This window comes from Lissotriton helveticus, chromosome 7 (genome assembly GCF_964261635.1).
Source record: "Lissotriton helveticus chromosome 7, aLisHel1.1, whole genome shotgun sequence".
NCBI lineage: Eukaryota > Metazoa > Chordata > Amphibia > Caudata > Salamandridae > Lissotriton > Lissotriton helveticus.
Window position 1 is genome coordinate 1,028,103,627 of NC_136068.1, and position 17,914 is coordinate 1,028,121,540.

At 44.6% G+C, this 17,914-nt stretch overlaps 2 protein-coding genes across 2 annotated transcripts in view; one reads left to right on the forward strand and one right to left on the reverse strand.

Moving 5' to 3' along the window:
• CCDC57 (coiled-coil domain containing 57) overlaps nucleotides 1–17,914 on the forward strand; it is an 821,470-nt gene that overhangs the window by 793,928 nt on the left and 9,628 nt on the right. The window contains exon 19 of the mRNA XM_078653761.1: nucleotides 1,399–1,627. Within this exon, the coding sequence (XP_078509887.1) occupies nucleotides 1,399–1,627 (229 nt within the window). The remainder of the gene's footprint in view (nucleotides 1–1,398; nucleotides 1,628–17,914) is intronic.
• The window catches only part of LOC144769601 (uncharacterized), a 99,522-nt gene that overhangs the window by 69,783 nt on the left and 11,825 nt on the right, over nucleotides 1–17,914 (reverse strand). The window lies entirely within an intron of this gene.

Consider the following 17,914-nt stretch of genomic DNA (forward strand, 5'->3'; position numbering starts at 1 on the left):
AAAATAAAAACAATGGATTGGGATGTGGCCCAAGTGCTTGCCAGTGACTGAGATTAATTCAAGCTTTCCATCCATCACCTTGTTTTTGCATTTGATGCCCTAAGTGCACCAGGTATGCCCAGATGTACGTCCGGGGTCACTGTGGCACTGGAAACACGCTATATGTTGCTGAAGAGCACTAACTAGGGTGAAACCGGACCTAGGTTGTTTTGTTCCGGTTCAGGGACCTGGCCTGTCTATTCAGGCTGGACTGTTCCCATGACAAACAGATTCAAAACTGATTTGCATATGGCTGTGTCCAAACTGAGGTGGCATGGTGGGCAAAATATGATGGATTGTGATGCGACCCTGAGCGATTGCCAGTGGCTGAGATTAATTCAAGCATTCCATCTATCACCTTTTTGTTTATGCATTTGACGCCTTAAGGGCGCCAGGTATGCCCAAACGTGAGTCTCTGGCTTACTGTGCCACTGGAGCCAAGCTATAACTGGGTGTAGAGCCCTAAATAGTGTGAAGCCAGTCCTTCGTTGCTTGTGTTCCAGGTCAGGGAGGACCTGCCTGACCTGGCAGTTTGGGCTGAACTATTCCCATGAGGAGCAGCATCAAGTGATTGTCAGCGGCTGAGTTTGATTTAAGCATTCCATCCATCACTTTGTTGTTTTTGTATATAGATAGGCACAGCACATATTTTTCTGTCACAACCGATGTGAAGCCAAACAACTGCACCACCGGCACTCAATGGTGCTGCTCACGAATGTTTTAGATCCAGTCTGATGCACAGTGATAACTCTAAGGGAAAGAATATGGGGCTAAATAGTTTCTGCCAGATAATGCATTACCAAAGGTAGATAACTGGTTCATTTAAGCCTAGGCTTCTGGCAAGAGTTTTTGTGGAAAAAAAAAACCTTACTAAATTTGTTTTTTTGTGTTTGTTGCAATCTTTTTCTCTTATTTCGAAATTACCACACGAGTATTTGCCACCTTTTTGCTTTTATATCCACAGTTTTGACTGATTCTTTTAAAGTCTGAGGTATGGGAACTGTTTTGGTATTTATTATGTAGCACAAACATTCAGACCGTTATCTAGATGTAATTCAGTGAGTGGGGGGGGGGGTTCTTCCATAATTTGTCATTTATTAACTGTGGTTTTCCTCGATTTCTGCAAAGGTTATTTCACTGACTGGGGCTTACTTATGAATATTATTGTGGTATTCTATGTCAATGTAAGTTCTCTTGGAACATTGATCTGTGCCAGTTACAGTTCCCCTAAACTAACATTAACATCTGCCAACCATCCTCTAAACAAGCAAATGAATGAAAGAATGAATAAAGAGACTACTATATCATCTCTGTTTGCTCTTAATTACTTAAAAACTCTTCTGATGTTCCTGTTCACAGCAGCGTCATCTGCAGACTTCATCTCAGAAAAATAGATCTACGGCGATTAAGGAGAACACAGCACCCGACTTGAGGCACTCCCCACCTCCCAGAAAGATGGAACAAGTGCCAACCAATCCACCTATGAAGTCATGGTCTGGAGAAGAGGAATCACTCCAGGATATCTGGCAGATATTAGAAATGGGCTCAAGTCCTTCCATTCTCAGTAGCCGAGAAACTACTGAGCAAGGTAGGTTTCAGCCAGGGTTATGAGGAAACTGATCTGTTGCAGGCACTGCTTTAAGTTCAAAGACGAAACATCCACCATTCATGGAATGTGTCTCATTTATGCAGGCAGAATTCTGTGGTAGATCATGGTGCCACCTGTATCATGTGTCTCTTTACCGCATTATCACTGCATCCTGTCTCATTTACCTCTCTTATGTTCCTGTCCCTGATGTGTTCCTCCTCAGCAGCTACCCTCCCTCATAAATTCCCATTCGTATTTTGTTCTTGTGTTATTTATCTCCCTGCGTCTTCTGTGCCTCTCCCTCTTGTCCTCATGTAGTCAATCTATTGGGTGTCCCAGTCTGACATGTTTCTCCACTCTATTTCTCTCAGCTGTCCTTTCAAGCCAGAGCTAAAAAGTAATCTCTCTAGGGACAGGTTTAATTCCAGTAGAAGTTTAGGACTACGCCAGAGGCAGAAAAGCCATTCACTCAATATGGCCGCCGGCAGTAATGACTTTGGGGAGCGGCGAGTCCCCCATCTGGTTTAGAGTAGCTCCCTCCTGATTCAATGTAATACGCTGAAGGTTTTGTAGCATCATAAAGGTAAAAATGTTTCTAAAGTGCCATTGAGGAGGACATCATTGCTGTTGCTCTGACCTTTCAGTTGCCCCTCACAGGTACGTCTGTGCTCACTACGACATCCCTCCTGGCAAGGCAAGGGACACTTAGGACTAGCACAACTATTGTATGGCGAAACACTATGACCCTCATTACCAGTACTTGGTAAAATGGGGTAGTAATACCAGGCCATGTTACCATGACTGGGTAGTATTACCGCCCCATTTAACAGCCAAGCATCGAAGGGGGATAACATGCGAGACCCACTACTATCAGACCTTTAACTGGTTGATTTTTGCTGAATTCCTTGCCATTTCTGCTCACAAATTCCCCGGGCTCTGAACAGGTTCCATTTGTAACTGGAAAAGCATGAGTTAATACTAGTATTACATCTTATAGTAATGCCACATACAGTAACACTAGAACCATGTAGAGTGGTATTACTACAGAACACAAAGCAAAAATAGTGTGTATGGCCAGACTTGAGTAGTAGTGTAGGCAAGGCATTATGTATCCTAATCAAAGCAAGGTAAACTGGCTCATATTGGCCCTCCAATAACCCACTTCTGTTGTAGAAACATCCTTGTTTTGAGGTGCAGTGACCCCTCGCAGTCTCTTTGAAAGTGTATGCATATAGTATTTCTATGGTGCATACCTAGCCAAAAATAATTGGAGCACTGTACACGGTCAAGGACAAGTTTAAAATCAATGAATAAGAGGAGAGAAAGCTGAGTTGTGGATGGTTAATGCATTGTGATCTAGTGTTTTTAAAGAGTTGAGCCGTCAACTTTTTCCTTAATTGAAGCAGCTTTTGGGCAGTCCTAATGGATATGGGGATGTAATTCCAGATCCTTTGTACATATATGGAAAAGGATTCCTGTCTTATTTTTTTCTTATTTACACATCTTGGTCTGCAGTCTTTTCTACACTTCTTAGTCTGCAGTCTTAAACTGTTGGCATGCTAAGATCCACCATGATAGCTTTGTAAAAATGTGTCTGCTGGTTTTGAAGATGATACAGGTTAGCAAGAGGAATCAATGAAGTTCCATCAGGATCATGTTTTTTCCAGCTCATGAGGAGACTTCCTGCAGTGTCTGGGAGGCCATGGAGTAGGGTATTACCACCAAACAGATGCAAGTGCTCAAGGGCTTGAACAGCAGTTCTGAAGATGCTTTCTGGAAAAATGGTTTGACTTTCTTTAGAAGAGAGAGAGCTGGTAACAGATTATCTTTGTTGTTTGGCAATGTGATCTTTGAGGGTGAGATTGACATCCAGGGTGAGAAGTATGTAAGGCAGTGGCCGATTAAAGCAGAGGAGATGTTCAAGTAGAGTTGTGAATCATCTGCATATTGGTGAATCTTGATGCTGTTACCTGTGAGTAGAGCATCACACTGCTCCATGTATATGTTGAAGGTGACAGTAGACCGTATGGAACCCTGGGGCTTAAAGGAATCTTTTGTGAAAGTCACACTAATACTTCCTGAATCTGCAAAAATGTTGCCCTATGGCTCTTGCAGGGACAGCTAGATAAGGACGAACCTCAGTGAGTGAGTGTGTTTAGTGGTGTTCTATCCTAATTTACTGCAACCTTGCAGCTCTGAGATGTGGTCAGTACAGACTCTTCCAATGATTTAAGGCTTCCATTATGTGTTCATATCAGTTCCAGGTGATTAGTGCATGTGGGGCTGGAACTAAGGTAAAGGAGAGTGTTTTTTTTATTTGAGACCCCATCTCACTTTGTGCCAAAGTTCTGTTGTTTGTGTCGCTTTTACAACAAGATAGATAAAAACATCTACTCTGTGTTTCACTGCTGATTGTGGATGACAAAAGCTCTGCTTCCAGGAACTTTTCAGCATGTCTTAGTTTATTGGCTAGCTCTGAGCGCAGTACCATAGCTTTTCTGGGAGTACTCTGTGCTTACCTAACTTGGTGAATGATGCATTACTGGAGGTCTCCAGAACCTTTCTCTAATTTGACAAGCGCTGGTCATCTCCTGTGTAGCCCAGGATCGCCCTGATTGTAATGTGAGCTCTTTGCTTTGTAGTTTACATGTCATCGCTGTGTTTTGTGGCACAAAGAGGCAATCGCAGTATTGCTTTGTTTGTTCTGTGAACTGTTGTGCTATATAGTTGGGTCTATACATAGCTGTGTTTTACAAATCATTCCTTCCATAGTGATGTTGTGCAAATGGTTCTGGGCCTGACTGTGTTGAACATCTATCCATTGCAGTTACTTGCTACGCGCTGTTTCATGCAGAGCGATGTTGTACCCCTGCCCTTCTGAATATAGCACAGTTCTTTCCTGGCTCTCAATGTGTACATGCTAAGCTGTGCTAGAGCGAAGGGTCCAAGCACAACTGTGCTGTACAGCTAGCTCACGTTTGTGTTTTAGTGATGCTTCATTGTCTGCACAGCTGCATTAGAAAGTTTGTATCCCATCCAGAGCTCACAGTCGTGACAGATGTTTCTACTTTGGGCTTGGGAGGGTTTTGGGGAGTGGTTAGAGCACCTAAACAAGATAAAGAGACCCTCTGCTTGTGATGGAGTCTGGACAAGGTTGAGATTAGGTGCCTCTGGCCTCTGCTGGAGCTGGGTATCAAATCAATTTTCTAGTCTGGCAATCTATCCGGCTGGCTCTCAGGGCCTTTCTGCCCTTAACTAGGGGAAGTCGTGTGCAAGTTCTAACAAACTACATTACTACCATATGGTACTTCAACAAACGGGCCGTTAGGGGTCATGTGTGCAATGTCACTAAGCACAGGGAATGCAACGCTGGACAGACATTTAGGAGGTTTCCTTAAGTGTCCACCATCTGACAGGGTGCCTGAATGCCCTGGCAAATGAGCTCAGCAATCGCTATCTAGCTAACTAGTAGTGGCATTTGCACCTGATGGTGGTACATGGTGCTTTTACCCAGGAGTACACTTTGGATAGATCGTTTTTGCTGTCTCAGAATGCACATTGTCTAACTTTTTGCACACTAGAGTTTCTGCCACAAGGTTTCCTGGAAGGTGTGCGTTTCCAATAGTGTGACTTTGATCTACTTTACACATTTTCACCTCTGGTACTGCTTTCCCAGGTTCTTAAGAATGTCAGGATACACCAGGCTCCGCTCATCGTGAGAGCCCATGATTCGGCTTCAAGGGTCTGGGACAGGTCTGAAGTGCTGAATCTGAGTATCTCGCCCCTGCTCCATCTGCCGAAGGACCAGCCCTCCCGACACCAGGGAAGTCCTGCACTCAATCTTCCATAGCCTACACCTCCATACTTAAATATTCATCAGAGCCAGCTGAGCGATTTGATCTTCCTGATGAAGTAGTGAATGTCTTCCTGGCTGCTCACAATCCATCCATGAAGTCGATCTACTTTGGAAGTTGGACAAAGTTTGTGGCTTGGCGTTAGGACTGTTGAGTCAATGTGATGCAGGATAAAGTTTCTGCTGTTTGTTCTCTTTCACCCAGCAACGCCTTGATGTGGGCAACATTAAAGATTATTTGTCATTATGCCTTTCTGTATCTACCAGTGCGACAAGCATAATTAAGTCACAGTTCTGACGCATTTCTTGAAAAGGCTCACATATATGTTACCTCCTGCACTTTTTGATGTGCCTCGGGTGGACCTTAATTTTGTTCTTGCTTTATAAATGTGCATGACTTTCAAGCCCCTGCATAGCCGTCCTTTAAGGTAACTGACCCTTAAAACAGGAGCATGGCCAGGCTGCGTGGCCGAGCACACACAGTAAATCTAGACGACTCACGTTTGCCCCATTGAATCCATAATGATCCTGCAGCCAGACTGAACTCCGGAGAATGGCTTCCCCTTACACCTGAACGACCTTTCCCATTATAAACTGAGCCCAGCAGCATTGATTGTGGGGAGAAAGTCAAGGAATGACAGTGCAGATTTTAGGCCGCCATGGGTGGATCCAAGAAAACAGCCTACCTGGAGCCCGAGGAAAGTCCAGGAGCTGGACTGTGCTGAGCCCTGGAGGGACTGCGCTAATAGAGGTGGCAGAGAGAGTCTTACTTGCCCGGAGCCATAGAGGACGAAGGTTGTGTTCAAGGGACCTTTCCTTGTGCGGACATAACGTGGTGGAGCCTGGCGTCCGTAGTCGACCAGGGTAGCCCCAAGAGACACACCTCAAACAGGATTACAACCAATGTCTGCACCACAGGGAAAGCAGAGGACCAGTTCCTCTGGGGTGCAGGAGGTTGACCGCATCACCTGAGCGACGTGAGGGAAGAGGCCTCTGGTCATCCTAACTGAATAAGGTGAGCTCGGCTCTGTACTGGAGCAGACACGGAGAAGCACCCACAGCCGTGCATCGAGATCTCAGTACATTTAGTCAGCTGGGGAATGGATGTGACGCGGACAGAGAATGATGCCCCAGCCCCGCCGGGGTTTACTCGGCCGGCTAATTGAAGGACTCCCTCAGAGTGAAGGGGAGGAGTTACTGCCTGTGGGTTACGCTAGGAGACAGCTTGGCCTTCATGCATGCTTGGGGCCCTGCAGGCAGCCGCAGCTGGAGGGGAAGGCTGCGAAGCTGAACTGGATAGACTTCTTGCTTTCTCCTTGCTACCGAGACACATTCTTGTGTAGTATATTTGTGATGCGGTCTCCTCCAACTTTGTAGCTACTTCCATGTTCTCTGTTCTGCAGAGGCAGTTCCATGCCCCACACTGTGCGAGAGAGACCTCCCCTACCTAATTTGGAGGTGAGAAGGTCATGGGGGAAGGGTCGTAAAGCTTACTTTGCTGTTGAATCTGCGACCCTCCATCGGTCGAATCTCTGAGGCACAAGGTGCCACCACATATATTGCTGTTAACCTAGCTGGCATAGTCATTGGGCTACAATGACCCCACACAACATAACTTCACTGCTTCAACCACCACAACAACAGCTATGGGAAGAGATAGTCCTGCGAAGACATCTCAACAAACTTGCCCAGAGCAGTATGTAGATGGATCCAGGGGCTTGGACTCACTGCTGGGCCCCGGGGAAATCCGGGGGGAGGGACGGGGTTTGTGGCGTAGAGGTCTCCTCCAGTGCCCAGATCCTAGCTTCAATTGATAGATTCTGGCTACTACTGGAAAATAACATCAATGCCATGTCAATCAAGGTCAACCTCCTGCACGCTGATCTATGTAAAGCTAACTATATGCCCCTTCAAACTGAGATATCTGTAGAGACTCTGACCACCAAAATAATTTTACTGAAATCAAAGGTTTGTATCCTCTCTGCACAATTGCATATCTTTGACACACACGATGAAGGTGCTGGGGACGATTGCGATGTAACAAATTTCGATTTGTGGGCATCCTGGAGCATGCGGAGAGGGAGCTTGAGTTTGGAACACTGGCTCCGTACTATATGGAATCCCAACAGCCTACCTGCCTTTTTGATGTTCTATGTTCTATTACTTTTACATAGCGCAAATCACAGTCAGGTCTCTAACCGCTTCTAGAGAAGAGTGAGCAAGTCACTAGGGCAGAAATGTCAAGGCAGCAGCAGAGGCAGGAGTTACGCAGTTGTTAGCGCCTCTTTAAATATATACGTTTTTAAGAGCTTCCTAAGGATGAGCAAAGCCGGTTCCTTGCGCAGGTACACCAGCAGATCATTCCAGACTTGCGGGAGTAAAGCAGAAAACGCTGTCCCCCCTTTAGAATTAGAGATGTACCTGGGGGAGCTAACCTGCAAGCCTCAGATGATCATAAGACCCGGCCGGGAACATATTTCATCAAGCTATCTTTTATATACTTGGGTGCCTCACCATAAATTGCCTTGTGGGCGATACAAAGGCCCTTAAACTGCGCTTTCTGTTTAATAGGCAGCCAGTGCAATTTATCTAACAGAGTGGTGGCTTGTGTCTTTCTAGGGAGTCTAAAGATGATCCTAGCCGCATTGTTCTGTACTACCTGCAGTCTCCTGAGGATCTGCTGGGGGAGGCTAATGTAAAGGGCATTCCCGTAATCCAGCCTAGAGATGACAGTGGCGGAGACGATTGACTGCAGTGAGGATGTTGATCAAAGAGGAGAAAGTTTACGTAGCTGACTAAGTAGACCTGGACAGGTTCCTACTACAGTGGTAACCTGACAAGACATTTCAGAATCAATTTTCAGCCCCAGGCTTTTTACGACCGGGACTGGTGCCTGAACCACTCCTAGTTCCGGGGGCCAAAAGAGATCACACCATGGGCTATTACTCGTTGGAATGACAAGCACTTCGGTTTTATCCGGATTTGTTTTTAATGAATTGGCTGTCATCCAATTTACAGTGAACCTGAGCAGGTATTTTGCCGACTCCTGGGCCTGGCAAGAGTTGTTTAGCCGGACCAAAAGTTGGGTGGCATTGGCATAATTAAAGACCTGACAATCCATGTGAGTCAGGGTCTCCACCAAGGGTTGCAAATAGATGTTAAAAAGGAGAGGGGATAATGCAGAGCCCTGGGGTACTCTGCCAGTCAGGGAGTCTAGATCCGATAACTGCTCACCCAGCTAAAGTCTCTGAGTGCAGTCTGACAAAAATGACTTTAGCCATTGATGTGCTTGTCCATTAATACCCATATTCGTGAGACGGTTCAGCAGTATGTTATGGCTGACTGTGTCGAATGCCGCTGACAGATCTAATAAAATCAGGGCACTCAGCTGTTTACTATCGGCCTTAACTCTGAGCTCGTCCAAGACGGACACCATCACTAGCTCTGTGCTATGATGAGCTCTAAAGCCCGACTGTCTAGCATGGAGCAGCTGATGGTCCTCCAGATACCTTGAGAGTATCTTTAGTACGTGCTGTTCCAAGATCTTAGCTAGAAAGGGGAGCTGAGAGATGGGCCTATAGTTCTTTAAGGTCAGGGTATCCGCACCAGATTCTTTCAGCAGGGGGGGTGACCCTGACTTCTTTGAGATTTATTGGTAGATAACTCAAATCCAGAGAATTATTGAGTAGTCCCAAGACCTGCTTCTCCAGCCCTAGCAGGGCCATTTGAAAAATCCTCTTAGGGCAAGGGTCTGCTCGAGAGCCTGATTTGGTATGATTTGCTAAAGATACCAAAGTGGCTGAGTCAAGATTAGGGCATTTACACAGCTGACTACTAAAACAGGGAGGAGGGCTAGACTGGCAGAGGGAACTGGGATCAGTGGGCGTTCTAGCAATTTCCGAGATGATGTCCTTAACTTTCTGAAGAAAAAACTCCTGAAAAGCATCACAATCTAAAGATGCGATTGTGAATTTCTTTTCGGCTTTTTGACTCAGTTCCTTCGGAATGGCAAAAGTCTCTTTCTGTTTATTCTCTGCCAAGACAATTCTTCCCTCATAGTATTCTGCTTTCCTAGCTAAGATAGCTAATTTGTAAGTAGCAAGAAGGGCTTTATAGGCATTTAGCTCTACTGACTCGTAGCTTCGTCACCACCGCCTCTCAGCTTGTCAGAGGAGTTATTTCTTTTCCCTTAATGGCTCATTGAACCATGCGGCCCCCTTCCCTTTATCTCTGACCTTTTCTTTTAGGTGCCACTATGTCAATAGCCTGCTGTAAATGGGTAAATAAGGCTTCACTTTCGTAGTCCAAATTGGCCCTTTCCGTACTAAAGGACGTAATTGAGTACAGGGTAGCTATTAGATGATCTGCCTCAATATTTTTCCCAGATTCTTACCTTCCTCCACAGAGGTGGGGGCTGTGGTAATTGGCTATCACTTGAGACCCAACATCTCAACAGTGAGTGATCAGACGAGGCACAGGGGCTGATGTCAGTTATCTGTGCTCAGGGCTGTGAGGTCCAAATAAGGTCAAGAGTATGGCCCTTTACATGGGTAGGACTGTTAACCACTTGCTGCAGGTCCATCAAGAGCATAGCGGTCTCAAATAGACCCGCTGCTGACTCGCTCTGTGTCTTTTACCAATGGTAGTTAAAATCCCCCACTATTAGAAGGCGTTTATATATGGAACATAAATCAATGAGTTAAAAAAAAAGCTCATTAAAACTAGGGGTGGTCCTTGGGGCCGATAGACTACCATGAGTTATATGCAGGAAGACTTAAATGATATTTTTACCCCCAAGATGTCTGCGTTGTCGCAATTTTCTGCCATTATTTTAGTGACCATAAGATTCTTTTAAAAAAGTAATGCCACCCCCCACCCCTCCCCCCTCTGGTATCCCCTGATCTATTTTGACAAAAGGCATCAAATTCTGTTGGAAGGGCTGCGACGATATCTGGGGCTGACATGCCCCCTAATCAGGTTTCTGTGAGCCCCATCTGTCCCCATCTTGCAGCAGGGAGAAGACCTCAAGATGGTGCTTCTGTAGAGAACGAGTATTAAGCACCGCTACCTTCAAACCCCATGCTTTGGGGGTATAGGTCTTTTCCTGAGTCCCCAAATGAGAAGGCCTAGCCGCCATCTCCATACTGTTAGTTCTCAGTAGGTTTTCAGCCACCAACCTTGCCTGCACATTATCCTCCAATATGTGATGCCCATACTGAGGGACCGTAAGGTTTCCGCCGCATAAATCAGCGGGGGAGCAGGGGTTCTGGCCCCTGGTACCGGACGGGCGAGACATGCTTGCCTTTGGCGTGCCCGCTACGGTTCGGCCCGATCAGCTGATTTTAAAGCTGCGGTGGGCGAACCAGTAGTGAGAGCTAGAGCACGTCTGAAAATGGTGTTGTCAACTGTGCTGCCGGAAGTGAGTGATACAGCCGTAACCGTCACCCTAAACTCCCCCCACACAATCAGCACTCTAGAGCTGCGCTGGACCGGGGAGAGGTGATCGGCAAGCGGCGGTGAGCGAGTTTGAAATGCCCCCAACAGTCTTAGAAAAGCAAGTTTGAAATTCCCCAACAGTTTTAGAAAAGCGAGTTTGCAATACCCCCAACAATTTTAGAGTCACCATAAGATGAAACACACACACTTTTAAAATTTAGCTTTTTTTAAAAATGCACGAACGCGGGAGCCATCAGCGTATTCCGCTTTCTGGCGCTATCTGTGCTTCTCTATGATGATAGAGATGTCACACAGAACCCTAGCGCTACTGCTACCGCTGCCCCTCCCCCCCCCCCCACACCCCACCTTTCAATGCTTCTGCACCCTTATAGCACATTTCCTGAACTATGGGGACAGAGATGCTGTACTTCAATGGGCCCGGTGACATGAAGAGCCAAAATATGAGAACCTCCGGATCGGTATATTCCCAGATTATATCTTTAGAGTACAAAAACTATGTTTTATGGTGAGAATCTTACCGAATAAAGATTATACAACAAGAAAAACTATGTAGACAATGGACAGCAGCTAAGCAGAAATTATGAGTTATGAATGTTAAATGTATGCTACTTTTGCCATCAAAACTCAAGGTGTGTCGTGAGGGTCAAATGCCCTTTTTTCACAACCCAGGAAGAAATGTGGGACTGGCTGGAGATGTGGGACCAGTCCAACACTAGACCCCCTGAAAGACGGAGAGTCATAGGAAATAAACACAGGCAAACCACAGCCCCATCTACCCACAGGGACTCCTCATAAGATACCCTAGATGATACAAGAGTGGTGAGCCAGCAGGATGGCTCTATAAGTGAGAGGGAAAGAGTGATTTGTATATATATTTTTTTTTATTTTTTACTTTTTTGGGGTTTGTTGCTCATCGTTAGTAGGACATAATTACAGGGCTTGCGAACTGCAGGCCCCCCTTGAAGATGTTTTCATGTGGTTGGTACATCGAAGGCGAAGTGTCCTCCTCTAGTTGAGACCCAACCGACCCCCGCACTGGGGGAAATGGAACTGCCTGGGCCGTTGACGTCCCCACTCTATTAGCTTTTACTTTAGTTCTTAGGTTTTGATTTACATTACCTAATTCAGTTTACTGAGGGGAGAGTAATGGAGATAGTGAGCAGACCCAGCTTCAGTTCATATCTTATTTTTGTGTTTACTCAGGGAGAGCGATAGGGGGTTATAGAACCACAGTGCATCCTCAAGTAAATAACCATACTTTACCACCAAGTCCGAACTTAGCTTGTGCTGTGACTAACGTGACAGACTATACTGATGTTGCATATCCCGGTGTTAGAGGTGGTAGGAGATTGAGAGTCCCAGTGTCGCTATATAGACAGATCTGTCAGGACCTTATCAAAATATTAAGATGTTGATGTTGAACATCCGTGGACTTAATGGGTATGTCAAAATATACTCTGTTAACTTGTATCTTAGCTGACATGCAACACAAATTACTTTCTGCCATGGAAAACACCCTATAGATGTGGAGGAAATGAAGATTTGTAAATAAATGGAGAGTGCAGCTATACTCCTCCATTTATTTTCCTAGGGGGTTTCGATATGACTGACTTCGGTGGTCCTATTTAGCGTTATGGTTCACAGCAGATGTCAAGGGGTGATATGTAATTGTATATGGACTCCTGGACGGTGCTGAAATTCGCATGATTAATGTATATGTCCCAAGTACAGACGATAAGTTGTTTTACAGAACCCTAATGAGGCTCTGGTGACCTAGAAAGATGAACCACTTGTTATGCTATGGACTTTAATTGTATCCTTCATGACGACATCAACAGGTCCCCCCTTCACCCGCCCCAATCAGCACACAAAACCGGATATGACATCCTCACTCTGAGGATATGCATATTCAGTGATGAGATGTCTGGAGGGTACAATATCCTCAGGATAAAGAGTTTTTCTTCTACTCCACCACTCATAACACATATAGCTAACTTGGCAGAATATTAATATCACGCACACTCCTGGCGAAAATACTGTCTTAAAAATATCTGGTTAGATTCTTCTCAGATCACTCCCCCTCAGGATGCACTTCCAGATAGAAAGATCTAGGAGTGTTATCCCCACATAGAGGATGCCGTTTGCAGTCCTACAAGATATGGAATTCCAGACTGAGATCTCCACATTCAATCACAACTATTTTGATTAAATTGGGGAAATATGGATGCCTGGGCCAATAAATGGGAGGCTGGTATTGAGCAGGGAATGCCTAAGTAAGCTTTATTAAACAACTATACAAAAGCCAATACTGCAACTGCTATTTGAAAGGGAAAATGAATTGCTACACACGGAGAATCAAACTGAGTGCGAGTTTAGACAGTTTGTCTGAATGAATCACATTTATTATTTATGAAGGATTTCAAAATATTCGTTGGTTTTAAAGTTCACCAAGATAGTTCAAAACAATTGACAACACGGACAATACAAAATACAATTTTCATAAAAATGACATTTGCATAAAAAGTGCACATTAGTGGGAAAGCAACATACATACGTGGTTGGTCAACATTTACATTTGAATCTCACTCTCTCATACATACCAAACATACACGGATCAATATTTACAATTTTAAATGTCACAAATTAAGTTTATCCAAAGAACACCAAAAGCATTTATTTGGTACAGTTGCAACCACTTTATCAAGTCGAGATAGGCTATTTCGAGAATAGCATTCTTTATGGTGTAGAACAGCGGTCTACGCGTTTCGAACCCTTAATGAGTGAAGGGGTTCTCATCAGGACCTCATAACTCTAGGGAAAGAAGGGAGAAGAGTGTCACTGAATGTGGAACAAACTGGGGGGGAAAGGGGACTAGCTGCCATCCTAAAACTGCACCTCTTACCTTTGGTATGAGTGTGCACTACTGGGAAACAAACCGGGCGAGGACACACTATAAAACAAATTAACAGAGACATCTAGTCACTCGACCTGTATGCACTCCAAAACAAATTCACAACATGCCTGTCAGAGTAGCTCATCTGGTCAACATTCATGCACTTACATGATTCATTTCGGTGTGTTGGTTCGAGATCTGAAATGGAGAAGAGGGGGATTCTGTGAGTGGATCTATTAATGGGGACTTCCTCAAAGGGTCATTGTGGAAATGGGAAGGCTCGAAGTTAGCTTACTTGATAGATTCCAAGGTGGAGACGGAAATAGGAATTCAGGGCGGTCTGGAATTAATCAGAGACCTGTTGGAAAAGGAAACGTGTTTAAACCCTTTGCACTCAGGTTCTCAGCAGAATTGGTTATACGGGCTGGTCGTTCGAGCGGCTGCGCTTACCTTTCGCCATCTGGCGTCTTTCCTCCAGGTAATGTCCGATCTGTGCCTGCAAATGACACGGGTGTCGGGCTGGCGTGCGGAAAGCGCGTATGAACGCTTTTGCACTTCCGGGTTGGGATGCCTTCTGGGATCTGTAGTTCCAAGCTGGATCTTCATCATCGATGTACATTCAAAAACTACAGGCCACTGGGCAGGTCCGCCAATGCATTCATGTATGCCACAATGTTGTGGTGGGGATTAATTAAGTCTGTGCAATTCTGACATTTCAGACCGGAGGCACGCAGACATCTGCAAGAATACCAAGGCAGATCATCTAATAATTTTATAACGTTTTCCAAAACATCATCCTCAGGCAGTAGTAGTGAAAACGAAACCCCGGAACCCAGGAGATTCAACAATAGGAGAGGTTCTCAACAAAACCATCAAACGTCTTTTTTAGGGAGAGGCCAGACAAAACCAAGGGGCAAAGTCCGCTTCAACCATCAACCATGGGAAATGTCAACCAGAAGACAGAATTACAAGAACTGAAAAAGTCTTCCATCTTCGACCTTTCTGGAAAAATGTTAACTAAAAACGAAACAAGTATACTGGAAAAGGGTCTATCTTTTGTGCCTTCCCAATTCACAGACTTTGTCAAACTCGAAATGGAAACCTTAGAGTTTTGTAGAAAAGTCCGTCTAAAAACGTTTTTCACGGACAATATGTTTGAATCATCATTCGAAAATACAGGTCTAAAAAAGAAATCTTCATTCTTTCCTCCGAATAACAAAATCCCCAAGGAAGTTATCACTTTTGAAAGGACACTTCTTTCAGCAATTACAGACATGGAAAAAAGAAAAAAATTTACCAAATTCAACACAACAAAAAATGAGTCTCTTACTCTGAAAGATTTAGGGAATGACACGTCGGTCATTTACAAACAAGCCGATAAGGGAGGAGCTGTTGTCCTTTGGGACAGGTCCCTCTATGTTACTGAAGTCAAACGTCAGTTAGACGATCAACGATGTTATAGAAAAATAAATAAAGATCCAACTAATGAATTAAAAAACATTCTGTATTCAATTGTTAATGAAGGATTTGAAGAGGGTTTCCTGGGCAAAAAAGAGACAGAATACTTGAAAATGCAGCCAAGCATTGGAACTCACTGCCGATTGAACTTCGTCTCGAACCCTCCGAGACTATGTTCCGCAGAGCCCTCAAAACATACCTGTTCCGCCTAGCAATACCCTAGTTCCACCCCCTCACTCTTCTCATTTTTAGCAATTCAGCGCAGGGACACGCCGGTGAGCGTAGCTAGCGCTTTATAAAATTCCAAAATAAATAAATAAATAAATAAAAAATCCCAGAATTCCGCTTTTTTATGTACTGCCGAAAGTACACAAAAGCGAGACACAACCTCCAGGGAGACCAATCGTCTCAGGTTGCGAATCTCTTATGGAACCAGCATCAAAGTTTGTGGATTATTTCTTGAAGCCCTTTATGGCTGATGTCAAATCCTTCCTGAAAGACACCACCGACTTCATAAATAAAATCAGTGAGATAAAATTCGAGGAACATAGTAATTTTCTGGTATCCATGGACGTTGTGTCCTTATACACTCAAATACCTCAAGAGGATGGACTGCATGTGCTTGAACATTTCCTGGACACAAGAGCACGACCCCACCGAGTACCAACTGAGTTTATTCTCAAACTGGCCAGTTTCGCTTTAAGGAAGAATTATTTTAATTTTGATGGTGATTTTTATGACCAAATAAGCGGAGTAGCAATGGGCTGCCCATTCGCGCCAGAGCTGGCTGTGTTGTTCATGGCTACATATGAGGAAACCTTTAACTATAAGAACAACCCCTACCTCCAATATATTGAACATTGGAGCAGATATATAGACAACGTCTTCTTTGTGTGGACAGGACAGGAAGACCAACTAAAAGAATTATTAAGAATACCGGATTCCCTTTTTGGATGTTGAAGTTCACCCTGCCGAAGGAGGACTTGTGACGACTCTATACAAGAAAGAGACTGATCGCAATAAATCCTTACATTTCAAAAGTAATCACCCAAGGAGCATGAAAGATAATTTACCTTATGGGCAATATTTACGGATTCGCCGCAACTGTCATTTTAAAGATGAATTTATAGCTAATGCCACCAAATTGACGGATAATCTCTTGGAACGTGGCTACCCGAAAAAACTGCTGAAGAGATCGATGAAACATGCGTGGTGGACACCACGCGAAAGTTTACTCGAAAGAAAAACAAAAAAGGAAACTGACAGGATAGTCTTCGTCTCGACATATTGCCCGAACTCTAATCTGCTTAAAAAGGTGGTAGCCAGAAATTGGCATCTAATAAAAATTTGCATACAACTCTGAATGTAAAGCCATTATTTGCGTTCCGAAAAAATCAGACGATTGTCAATCATTTGGTCAGAGCCGCCATGCCACAAAAAGAAGTGATGTCAGTTAGAACTTTCGCCGGCCTCCCGCCTGTTGTGGGACACAAGAAGTGCGGCACGTGTATATGCTGCGCATCCACGGAAGAGGGGTCAGTCTTTCAACATAAAAACATTTACTGGAGACACAATTCCTTCACCAACTGTAAATCACGGAATGTGATCTATGGAATTAAGTGCCCATGTGGCCTATTGTATATAGGCAAAACCAATCAGGAAGTCAGAACACCTATAACACAGCACAAGTCCCGAATAAGGATGAAGGCCCTTACAGCGCCACTAGTAAACATTGGCAAAGTATGGCACATACAGAATCAGAATGAAAATGGACAGTGATACTGAAGGTTGAAAAGGATCAAAGAGGTGGCGATCTGGATAAAATACTACTACAGTGAGAAGCAATGCTAATTTTGAAATGTAATACCGCGGTGGAAGGCCTGAATGAAATGTCAGAATTGTACAGACTTAATTAATCCCCACCACAACATTGAGGCATACATGAATGCATTGGCGGACCTGCCCAGTGGCCTGTAGTTTTTGAATGTACATCGATGATGAAGATCCAGCTTGGAACTACAATTCCCAGAGGCATCCCAATCCGGAAGTGCAAAAAGGTTCATACGCGCTTTCCGCACGCCAGCCCGACACCCGTGTCATTTGCAGGCACAGATCGGACATTACCCGGAGGAAAGACGCCAGATGGCGAAAGGTAAGCGCAGCCGCTCGAACGACCAGACCGTATAACCAATTCTGCTGAGAACCCGAGCGCAAAGGGTTTAAACACGTTTCCTTTTCCAACAGGTCTCTGATTAATTCCAGACCACCCTGAATTCCTATTTCCGTCTCCACCTTGGATGTATCAAGTAAGCTAACTTCGAGCCTCCCATTTCCACAATGACCCTTTGAGGAAGTCCCCATTAATAGATCCACTCACAGAATCCCCCTCTTCTCCATTTCAGATCTCAAACCAACACACCGAAATCAATCATGTAAGTGCATGAATGTTGACCAGATGAGCTACTCTGACAGGCATGTTGTGAATTTGTTTCGGAGTGCATACAGGTCGAGGGACTAGATGTCTCTGTTAATTTGTTTTATAGTGTGTCCTCGCCCGGTTTGTTTTCCAGTAGTGCACACTCATACCAAAGGTAAGAGGTGCAGTTTTAGGATGGCAGCTAGTCCC